This window comes from Coffea arabica, chromosome 2e, assembly GCF_036785885.1.
Source record: "Coffea arabica cultivar ET-39 chromosome 2e, Coffea Arabica ET-39 HiFi, whole genome shotgun sequence".
Lineage (NCBI taxonomy): Eukaryota > Viridiplantae > Streptophyta > Magnoliopsida > Gentianales > Rubiaceae > Coffea > Coffea arabica.
In genome coordinates this window covers 14,653,484-14,665,206 of record NC_092313.1, presented here as the reverse complement: position 1 = coordinate 14,665,206, position 11,723 = coordinate 14,653,484, and the positions used below count along the sequence as shown (strand labels likewise).

The 11,723-nt window shown below is 36.9% G+C and overlaps 1 protein-coding gene across 2 annotated transcripts; it reads left to right on the top strand.

Annotated features, from left to right (window-relative positions):
• The first annotated feature begins 1,401 nt into the window (after nucleotides 1–1,401).
• Nucleotides 1,402–11,114, top strand: LOC140036703 (calmodulin-binding transcription activator 2-like). Of its 2 annotated transcripts, XM_072079154.1 has the most exons (14): nucleotides 1,402–2,023; nucleotides 2,860–2,979; nucleotides 3,314–3,429; nucleotides 3,652–3,740; nucleotides 4,372–4,414; nucleotides 5,307–5,484; nucleotides 5,669–5,791; nucleotides 5,880–6,014; nucleotides 6,113–6,171; nucleotides 7,152–7,721; nucleotides 8,129–8,820; nucleotides 9,190–9,772; nucleotides 10,265–10,588; nucleotides 10,865–11,114. In XM_072079154.1, the coding sequence occupies exons 1-14, from the start codon at nucleotides 1,984–1,986 to the stop codon at nucleotides 10,979–10,981; spliced, it is 3,189 nt and encodes a 1,062-aa protein (XP_071935255.1). In that variant the 5' UTR covers nucleotides 1,402–1,983; the 3' UTR covers nucleotides 10,982–11,114. The 2 variants fall into 2 exon arrangements, with proteins under 2 accessions (XP_071935255.1, XP_071935256.1); XM_072079155.1 differs by lacking the exon at nucleotides 2,860–2,979 and having other exon boundaries at nucleotides 1,836–2,023.
• The last annotated feature ends 609 nt before the right edge of the window (nucleotides 11,115–11,723 follow it).

Sequence of the window (11,723 nt, the reverse complement as noted above, 5' to 3'; positions counted from 1 at the left end):
TAAAAAGATATCAGATTCAAAAAATAATGATTAGGCTAGAGAACGGTACGGATGGTTATATGGTGGAGACGGTGTGGATGCCTCCAGGAAGAGTAAAGCAATGGTTTGGAAGGATGTGGTGTGCCATGAGCCACCGCAGTAGCACTAATGGGGACGGCCAGCATGTGTTGTTTGGTTGCAGCCCATCGGTGTCGGTTTCCTACCGGTTTGACAGTGAGTGAAGTGCTATCCATGGGACCCGTGAATACTTAGTGATCGGTCGAGGCGGCAGCGGGTAATGAAAATAATTCTATATCACCGGGGACTGTTTTGCAAACTTAGAGTACAAATATCTTGAATAAAATAAGATGAATTGAAATGGTATTTTGTAAAGGCATGAGTATCTTGAATATATTTTTTCAATTGCCTGGAAGGGACAAAAGAAACATCCTGTTGTTTTTTCAATAATTTTTTTTATTTTTACTGTACCTCTCAGTAGAATTCAAATCCAGATCAAATTATAACCATCTATTAGAGACATAACACTGAACCAATCTTGTAAGATTTCCAAGAAATTTTTAGATTGCTTTGGGAAGAATTCTCTTTTAAATGTCCTCAGTATTGGCTATTTTAGACTAAGGTAAATTATATAAGTACAAACTACAACACACTTCCATATAATTAGTTATTTCATTTTTAAGATTCACGTTTTATGTCATCCATAATTATGTGAATACTATTTTGTACGATAGGCATTCAAAAATTATACATACAAATGAGATGCATTGACACCTATGATATATGTTATTAATGTTACATTCGTTGACCGATTTTAAACTTTTTGGGACTTGATTAAAGCAACATATTGCATCACTAAGTTCCTCAAAAAAGGTTCCCATTTATGAGGTTAACGGTACAACTTGGCAATTTTCCCATTTTTTTAATCAATAAGGTCATTTTTATGCAATGGTGTAACTGCATCGAGCAGATAGTCTTAACAATGTTTTAAAGCATTACTAATATCTTGTGCATTTTGCTCTCTGCCAAATTACCCAAAAAATTTTTTTTGCCTTTTTTCTACTTAGCAAGCGATCATTCATCTACTTTCCATTCAGTTTCTTTACCATTTAATTTTACTAGATTCACAGATTTTCTTACTTTTATTATACTTGTATAATATGTTTTCCATGAGCCAAATCCATTTAATTACATGATGTTCAAGATCTGTTCACATATTATATGAACATTATTCGATCTTGATTGAATATTAAATGACCTAAAAATGTTGCTTGAATTCGCTTCAATAATTTGTATATATGTTTGACTTCAAATTTGATGTCAATTTGTTAAATTAAATGAATCGAATTCAAGTTTCAGCTCTAACTCCAATTTCAATTTGAAAACTATTTAATTTGAAAAATTAAATTTAAATGCGATCCAAATATATTGAATTTAAAATAAGGCCCGCCCGACCCACTTTTCTTCTAGTACTTTCTACGGAGGAGTTTGCATTGGCATGTATTAGCTCCGCATCCAAAGGCTAGAAAGTTGAGGATCACAACCGGTGCAGTTACATCCAGGAGTTGGGTTGCCTGAGGGCAAATCATCAAAGCTACCATTTTCAGGCTCCGAGGGTCAACACGTCATTCGTCACCACCTGCCCCCACCACTTTGCGTTTACCACACTTGGGACAGTCCCTCTCAAGACTTTATAAAAAAGGACTTTAACCTTCCCATTTCCTTCGTTTCCTTCATTTTTCTTCCTTCCAGAAGTATACTGTATCCGTACCACTCCTCAGCGGACTACAGTAAAGTAAAAACTTATTCAAAATCAAATCACATCACATTCCTTTTCATTCTCTCTCTCTCATCACTCATCAGTCATCAAATCATCATTCCCCTGGCTGTTTATTTTTTAGTCCTAGTTTTTATGAATTTACTAATATTATGTAAGCTGACTCGGTTAGGGTTCATCCGTCGCTGATTAAGTTCTTTTCTCAATTCATGGCCGGGAGCGGATCGCAAAACCTAGGGTTTCGATTTGGTACGATTTCCAGCTCGTCTTTGCTGAGCCGCCAGATTAGTTACTGCTAATTTTTGTTTGATTGGATATTATTAGTAACTTCTTGTGTATGGATTTATCCTTTACGGAAGGAAGGGGAAATTGAAGTTTAAATTGGGGAAAGTCAAATTGGTGGTCAAACTAGTGAATTGGGGTGAATTGTTGTAAGCTAATTGGGAATTGTTAAGCGAACCTTTTGGATTCAGGTTTTAGCTTGGATGTTTCCAAACTTTGTTCACTCTAGTATGGCATTTTTTGAAGGTTTGTTTTAAGTGTTTGAATTTTGCTTTGTTTGTCTAGTGAGCTCAGAAATGTTTAACTGCCAAGGTGATGTTTGAGCTAGAGTTTTGTTTGGCATGGTTGGGTTTTGTCTACAGCAGTTTTTTAGTTGTATCGTTATCCAACGCAGGTATGGGAGTCTCAGTTTTGGGGTAAATGTAGATATAAAGGTTCATAAGAAGTAATTGCGTAGGGGAGTCTTATGTTACTCTAATCCATCCAATGATAGATCCTACTGTGCCCCGTTGGAAAAGTTTTTGAGATTGTTACACATGCCTTGGACTACCGCGCATTATTCAAAAATTCTCTTGAAATTTTACACTGGTTTCCCGTGAACTTATTTATGCTCTCAAAAAGTGGTGCAGACTGAAGAGAGTTCTTTTAGTTGTCTGACTTGTGCAGTTGGTCTGCAAACTTGTTTATACCTCATTGCTGTACTTATACTTCCATTCTCCAACATAATTTTCTGGTGGATGTGATTATCTTGGATGGATTTTCTAAACATTGTTCTTATGATGAATGACTCTTGGTATGCGCAGATATTAAGCAAATTTTATCAGAAGCACAGCACCGATGGCTGAGACCTGCTGAAATTTGTGAAATTCTGCGCAACTATCAGAAGTTTTATATTACTCCTGAGCCTCCAGTCAAGCCAGCTAGTATGTTTCTACCTTATGATCAACTATCAGTTGGTTTTGTTTAATCTTTTTTTATTTTTCCTTCCTTGTTTAATTCATGCTTATGCGTGACCATTTTTCAGTCAAAGCAGGAAGGGAGATACCTTCTTATTTGGTCTATCAAATAAAAGTTATAGGCATTTGGATGAGAAACACATTTCTACCGTGTCGGATTACATAGCTAGTTTTGATTTTTCGAATTCTTTGTGTGCACTGGACTTGTTTACAAAATTATGAGCTCTTCCTGTAATAATACGAGTTGGTTTTGGTCTGAAGCCTCCTTATTTATTCTTGATCTTCAATCAAATCACTTCAGGTGGATCTGTCTTTCTGTTTGATCGGAAGGTGCTGAGATACTTCCGGAAAGATGGGCATAACTGGAGGAAGAAGAAGGATGGTAAGACTGTGAAGGAGGCACATGAAAAGCTGAAGGTGAGTGTGGGGAAAATAAAGACTTTACCTATGATTATCATTTTGTAGAGATTTTCTTTTTGAAGCTATTATTAACTTTAGGGACATCTTTTGGAAATTATAGTGACATAATTGTGGATGAGTTCTTACTCAAGAAATCTAGATCTTTGACACAGTTCGGTAATCGGGGTGTTTTCTTGTCATCAAGAGATCTCTTATTCCTCTTTCAATTTTTTTAATCAGGTTGGGAGTGTTGATATGCTACACTGCTATTATGCCCATGGAGAAGAAAATGAGAATTTCCAAAGACGCAGTTACTGGATGCTTGAACAGTAAGTATAAGCCCAGCGAATATTTTGTCTATTAGTATGGTGTGTTTTGATCCAAAAGCATAGTTCGCTGCTCTATGTTCATGTTGTTTTTTCAGAATCTCTGTTCATGTTGTTTTTTCAGAATCTCTTTAGTATGTACCAGTGTTTTCACTTTCTGTTTACTAGATCGGCAGTTTTTTTTTTTTTTTTTTTTAAATACTAGATTGGCAGTTGTTTGTCCAAGTTAATAATGTGATTGATTTTGAAATGCTTATTCCTGCCTTTCATACAACACTTCTAAAATGATACTGAAGGATTATTTTAGTTCTTATGACATATGCATTAATGCAAGATGTTGGATTCTCTGTATTTTAGTTCTCGTATTCTGACATGCATATTCCTGCCTTTTGTACAACACTTCTAAAATGGTACTGAAGGATTATTTCAGTTTTTATGACATAGGCATTCAAGCAATATGTTGGATTCTCGTATTTTAGTTTCTAGATTTGCCTTCTTTATTGTTCCTTTTGATTGCTGATATCTGTCGTGGTCTACATATAAGAATCCTTTAACCCCTTTAAAAATTAATGCCTGTTAACCTTGGAGATGATTTGCTCCCAGATGTTTCTTATTGATTCTTCCAATGGTGCAGGGATCTCATGCATATAGTTTTTGTTCACTACTTGGAGGTTAAGGTAAGACTACATCTCTAAAAATGGAATTTTTATTCTCTCAGTCAAAAAGTTTCTCGGTATTCTTGATTGATGCTATTCATTTACCAAGTTGTGCGCTGTAGGCTAATTCTAGATGCTATGCAATGAGCTTAATTTTGTCTTTCTTTCATTTTGGTATTCGCCCAAATCCATCTGAGATTACAAACAAGCTAAGGTTGGATGAGACACTGGATGTCATGTCATGGTTCTTTCCTTGCATATGGAATAATGGTAGCGCATTGAGTTGTATTAGTATAAGATGTGGGTTCTGAGTGTACAAAATCTGTTGAATTATGTTAAAATGAATTTAACCCTTTTGTGGCCGCTAGTAAGCTTCAAACTTGGAACAGCAGCTTGCTTGTTGCTTCATCAAGGAAGAAGCTGCATGCCCACCCTCCCACTACATTACTAGTTCTGGATTTTTTCTTTCTAGGTATTTTGAAAGTATCTGAAGACACTCCTACATCATGTTAACCATAGCATGATCTCAGAGTGTGAATAAGCTTCCTTGGCATGTCTATTCAATTTGGCAAAGTTTTAGGAATTCAATTTGGCTAAGTTTCATTCCTCATTTAGTGGATTGGGTCTGTTCCTGGAAAGAGTCATGACTTTCAAATACTATGATAGCTGGGCCTCTAGCCTTTCGGAAGCCTATGATAATCATCCCATTAGCATCCAAAAGTTTCTTAGTAGATTTTGTTTGTTAGAGCTCTGAAGATATTGTCTACTGATGATAGAAATTTGAGGTCTGCCCTGCTGATTCTTATCATGCTGAATTCGTCATCCACTAAATGTATGATACCTATTGCTTCAAAGACAGTAGTAGTGACAAATTGTTCTATTTCCAATTTTTGCTTTGTCCTCTCAACTTCAGGGTAATAAAGCAAACATTCAATGCCTCAAGGATGCTGGAACAGTGTCATCTAATTCTCAAGATGACAGTTCGTTGTCCTTTGGTTCTCCTGCAAATTCTGACAGATTGGCTTCACCATATACCGACATGACGAGTCCTACAAGCACTCTAACATCTGCATGTGAAGATGCTGAATCTGGTAAATTGGCCCTTTTCTGAGATTTATGATTCTCGAATCAGTTGAGTAACTTTTTTAAATGGGACTTGTAGATTGGATTTTATAGCTTATCACACAATTGTAGTTTGAATTTGGCTTTGAGATCTCTGCTGATCTCTTTTTCTGTCTTCTTGCTCTGTGACAACTTAAATGTGACTAAATGCAGAAATTAATCACCCAGCAAGTTCCAGATTTCATCCATATCTTGAAACAACGCAAGAGGACTTCAGGGGGTTGGAGAATTTAGATGCTGGCTTCTCAAGCTCTTATAATGTGCTTCAGTCTTTGGGTATCTTTTGTGACTTACTAATTTCCTTTTCTTCTGATGTATTGCTTAGTGAATATTGGTTGATTTTAAAACACTTTCCAACATATAGGTGGTCAGCCTACTTCTTCGGCTTCAGTTCATGATGGATGCACTGTTGATCACCCCAAAAGTAATTTTGTACCTGGTGTTGAAAGAACACTAGATTCAGCATCTTGGGAAGAGGTCTTGGGGCAATGTACAACAGGTATCTGAGGTGTCAAGTTATCAACTCTATTTGTCAGTATTGATCCTTAGAAATTCCTTTAGTGAAGGGAATCAATATGTTAAGCTAAACGTTGGCAGGTATGGTTGGTGATGGACACAAGTCCTGGAATGCCCCAGCACACCAAGCAAATTGGCAGGTAGCAAACTTTTCATGACTTGAAACTGTGTTCTTTCAAGCTAATAATAATTTGCCTTAAAAACTTAATAATTAGTTTACAACTCCAAAAGTTCACTTGCTGCTTAACGTGAACAAAGAGTGGAATTAGAGCTGATCAAGGGTGTTAATAGACAAAACCTTTGTCAGCAATTTTAAAGTTTTCAAACCTATATTTGGTCAGAAATTTTAACATTTACTTTCCTTTGAACAGTCTCAGATGTTCACTTTTATTTGATGTGACATGATTAAACTTCCTCTTTGAATGGTAGGACTATGTCACTGATCACATATTTTCTGCATTATTTGTGCTGCTCTTGGTTTTGTTGGTTAGTGTCTCAGAACTTTTTTGTTCAGGATCGTCCTAATTTGTTGCTAGTTGTAGAGTGGCATATGGGAGGATAATTGTTTAGCATGAAACAGTTTTTCCCTTGATATGATGCTGGATGCTTTCACTAGAATCTCATTGGGTTACAGATTTTTCAGTTTTAAATTTAAGTGCTTGTTTATGCATTTCGATCCTTCCGGATATTGTCAGCTCATGTAGCCAAAATTAAGTCTCTGTAAAAATTAGTTGACACTTGTACTCTTTTGAGCTAGCCAAAATTCTGCAAAATTTGACACTTAATATGCTTCCATTATATTTGATATCTATGTTACCCCTAGTTTCTATAACTGCTTGGTCTGTATATTAGTGTTAAAACAAACTTAAAAGATTCTTAAAGCCTTCTGAAAATGCCTAATACGAATGCATTTGACCTAATTAACGGCATCAAAGTTGTATTTTCTTTTTTTTCCTCATTATGTGCCAAGTCATTTTTTCTGATAACTTGTGTTCCCTTTTCTTTTGAAACTTTACAAGTTTTTTATGTTGTGTCTTGGAACAATTTGCATCTTTGACTATTATTTCTCATCTAATCATGCATATTTACAAGCTTAGGTTATTGGCTTTTTGCTTGTTAGGGAGATTGTTTATCGCCCATGCAAGGAGTGCCACTTAGTCAGAATCTGATTCCGGATTCAGCTTATTATGGCAAAGGAAGTTTATGGGAGCAGAAATCTATTTCTGCACTTCTTCAATCTGCTGCAGATCCATTTTACATGAGGCCTGATGGGCAAGAAGACGAAGCTGTGGAAAGGGACGTACAAAAACTGCGACAAAATGTAGAAGCCGGATATATGATGAGTTACAAGGCTGAGACTAGTGTGCCTTCTGCAGGGTCTGGAAACTGTTCTTTGGTTTTGAAACAGCCACATCTGAGTGGAATCCAAGCAGAAGAAAGCTTGAAGAAAGTGGACAGCTTCTCCCGATGGATGGCTAAAGAATTAGGAGAAGTTGAGGAATTGCCTTTGCACTCAACCAATGGATACTCATGGAGTGTGATACAGACTGAGGATGTTGTTGGTGATTCCTGTACTCCCACCCAGCTGCAACTGGATGCAGACACATTAAATTTCTCACTCTCCCAAGATCAACTATTTAGCATCACTGATTTTTCACCAAATTGGGCTTACTCAAGGTTGGAGACCAAGGTACATAGCAATCATCGTTCATCTTGGTTACTTTTACGAAATAACTGGTTTGATAACAAGCAGAAATGGATGTTGCTTTTGCTTTACTGTCTGAAAATTTGTAGTTTTTGGTTACCATGGTTATTATCATGTGCCTTAACAATGACGACGTATATATTGGCATCTTTGCCCACCCCTCTCAACCTGAACCCTTTGCTAAGGGGATCAATAGGTTTGATGAGTTGTCTTAACAGATATTGATTGCTTAATTTCATATATTTGTAGTCAAAGATTTCAAGCTAATGGTTTTAATATCTAGGTATTTTACGGTTTCCACTTTGTTGAGCTAAGCATCAGCTTAGGACTTGACATGTTTGTTCTTTTAGATTGTCATTAGATTAATATGTCTGAAATTCTGAACAAAGCAGGTCCTAATTACTGGAAGATTTCTCAAGAGTGGACAAGAGTTTACAAGATATAAGTGGTCATGTATGTTTGGAGAACTGGAGGTGCCAGCAGAAGTCTTATCAGGAGGAGTTCTTTGTTGCCATGCGCCACCACACAAGGCTGGGCTTGTCCCATTTTACGTGACTTGTTCAAATCGGTTGGCTTGTAGTGAAGTACGAGAATTTGAATATCGAGCTGGACCCTCGCAGGAAATTGATTTTGCAGATATTCCTGGAAGTGATGCAATTGAGGTGCATCTCCAAAGACGGCTCGAGAAATTATTCTTGACAGGACCGATAGGTAGCACCCAGAGTGTCTCTGAAACTATTACTGACAAAAAAGAAGTTGTCAATAAGATATTTTTATTGATGGAGGCAGAATACAATCAGATGGCAACTCTGTCACCGAGGGATGTCTCCCCACCCAATGGAATAGAGGAGCAACATGGTGAAAAGCTGTTGAAGGAGAAGTTTTACACATGGCTGATCCAGAAAGTGACCGAAGGTGGAAAAGGGCCAAGTCTTCTTGACGATGAGGGTCAAGGAGTTTTGCATTTAGCAGCTGCTCTTGGTTTTAACTGGGCCATAAAGCCAGTCATTATTTCAGGAATTAGTATAGATTTTCGTGATGTAAATGGATGGACTGCACTTCACTGGGCTGCTCTATGTGGCAGGTAAAAAGGCTTTTGGAGTTTATTCTGCTAAACCAGAGACACCCCATGGGTCTTGTCTTTCCGTTTTTGTGTATAATTCAAATGCATGTAATCTATATTACTTGTTTTTCCTTTAATTTTTTTTTCTGTTATGAGAAGTGATGGTGCCTTGTCACTTATGCGAAAGTCAAATCTGACAGTGTCAATGGGTTTTTTGTCATGAAGTTTAAACACTAATTTTCTGTAAAATTTAGATTCATTTCATATTTTGCTTCCCAAAAGTGAGAAGCAACTGAAGAAATAATTTTTTGAAGTTTGATGTGAGCTAGTGTTTAGCTTTACATGGTTTTGGAGGAATGCTTTTTATATTTTCCCTCGCTTGTTTGACAGGGAGGACACGGTTGCTGTTCTGGTCTCTCTTGGTGCGGCTCCTGGAGCATTAACAGATCCATCTGCTGAACATCCTTTGGCCAGAACTCCTGCAGACCTTGCTTCCGCAAATGGACACAAGGGGATAGCTGGTTTTCTTGCTGAGTGCTCCTTGACAACACACCTTTCAACATTGACTGTGAAAGATTCAAAGGATGATGATACCTTGCAATACTCTGAAGCAAAAGCTATAAAAACAGTTTCAGAACGTGTTGCATCTCCAATTACTGAACAGGATGTGCCAGATTCACTGTCATTGAAGGATTCTATGGCTGCTGTATGTAATGCAACTCAAGCAGCTGCTCGGATTCATCAAATTTTTAGGATTCAATCCTTTCAGAGGAAGCAGCTTGATATTCAGCACATTAATGAGTCATCATCTATGGACGAGCATACTCTCTCTCTTATAGCAGCCAAAACAAGCAGGCTGGGTAAGAATGATTGGACTGCTCATGGTGCTGCAATAAGCATTCAGAAAAAGTTTCGTGGTTGGAAGAAGCGAAAAGAATTTCTAATTATTAGGCAAAGAATTGTTAAAATCCAGGTGGGTATTTCCTTTTTCATTTCTTAACATGTTGTTTTAACTTTTGTTTGGAAGAGCATAGTTCATTCTCTTCAAAAATAGCAAGAATATTTGGTCATGCACCCCAAATGAACTTTGGTAGTGTAAATTTTGATAGCAAATCTTTCATTGGTTCACTAAGTTTGTGCTTTCCATGGCTGTAAACTTTGCATTTCATTTTCCTCACAATTTAGGATCATGATTTGCTATAAAACTTGGCCTAATGTTCTGGGAAACTCGCTGGTTGAACAATTTGAACTGTTTTTGTTTGGGGGTAGGGGGGGGGGTGTGTGTGTGTGTGGTGGTTTCGTGCTTCTAATTATCTTTAGTATATCCTCCTCGGTTCTGTGGGTTGGGACCTGTATGTACATTATATATCTTTCTTAAACATTTAGATATGACCAGTTCATTTTACCATGCACAAACCATGTGGATTCAGAACTCATTTCCTGTTTCTGTTGTTCTGGTGTAAAGGCTCATGTACGGGGGCATCAGGTGAGGAAGAAGTATAAAACAATAATTTGGTCGGTGGGAATCCTAGAGAAGGTGATATTGCGGTGGAGGCGGAAAGGGAGTGGTTTAAGGGGTTTTCGCCCAGATGCAGTTGCCAAATGTCCAAGCGCTGAAAACATGCCCAGAAAGGATGATGATTATGATTTTCTAAAGGAAGGAAGAAAACAGACTGAAGAGAGGTTACAAAAAGCACTTTCTAGGGTCAAGTCCATGGCTCAATACCCTGAGGCAAGAGCTCAATACAGAAGGCTGCTAACTGTTGCTGAAGGATTCCGCGAAACTGAGGTACTTAATCAACATAAATATGTTATATCCTTGTATTCGCTCGAACTTCATCATGAGCTAAATAGATCACTTTACCAAAGGAAGCTATCTTTTAAAACTGCAATTGGAGTTATCTTTTATACTTGTTTTGAAGTGGAGCACTTGTCCACTTTATTGTGGCAAAGGATGCTTGAAGCCAAAAAAAAGGAAGTCCCAGAAATACCCTTTAATAATGCACAAACACACTGAGCTCCCTTTAGCTCTGAAATCGCTGATAATGATGATTATCTTCAACAGGATACTTCCAACCCGACACTTAGTGGTTCTGAAGATGTGAGCTACGCTGATGAGGAACTATTTGATGTTGAAAAATTGTCGGATCACGATACTTTCATGTCCATGGCATTTGAATGAGCCTCGAACACAAATTGTGCCTATTATTGACGCTGTATTTATTGACTGCGCTCGGTTCATTGATGGAACGCTAGTGCAATGGTTCAATGTATGTAAATATGTAGTGTATAAAATCAACTGCTACTTTTTGCTCTCTCTTTTTTTTTTTTTCTTTTATAGCTTTCACGTAGACCATCGACTGTAATTTTTCATGGTTTGAGGATTAAGTTAAAAATCATTCTGCAATTCTAGTCTCAAGTGCGTTGTTAAGAGTTATGAAAACGAAGAAATATTTATGAAGGATAATAATGAGATTTTGGAATTAGTTTGTTGGTTGGTTAGTTTAATACCGTGTTGTATTATGGAGTTTCGAGGATTTTGGGGTGTGATCGATTCTAACACAATTCTCAGGTGGTATGAACGCTAAAGGTACGCACGGTACAAAAGTAAATTAGGGAAAATGTTGGAATATGCAACTTTTTCTACATATTTTGCTAGATTTTGTTTGATATCAAAATAATTTAGTTATTAAAAAATAAGGATATTTGTTAACCAAAGATCATGTTGGTTTGTTAACAAATATTTTAGATAAGATTTGCTAGTAGTAGAAGATTATATTTTGTTGAGATTTTTAGGATAATTATTAGTTGAATATTTTGCTAGTTTGTTTCATATAATCACTATAAATAGTGAGTTGATGAATGTAGAATATAAGCTCATCTTCCATCTTCAATACAAGTCTCTTATAAGCTTTTTTTGCAAC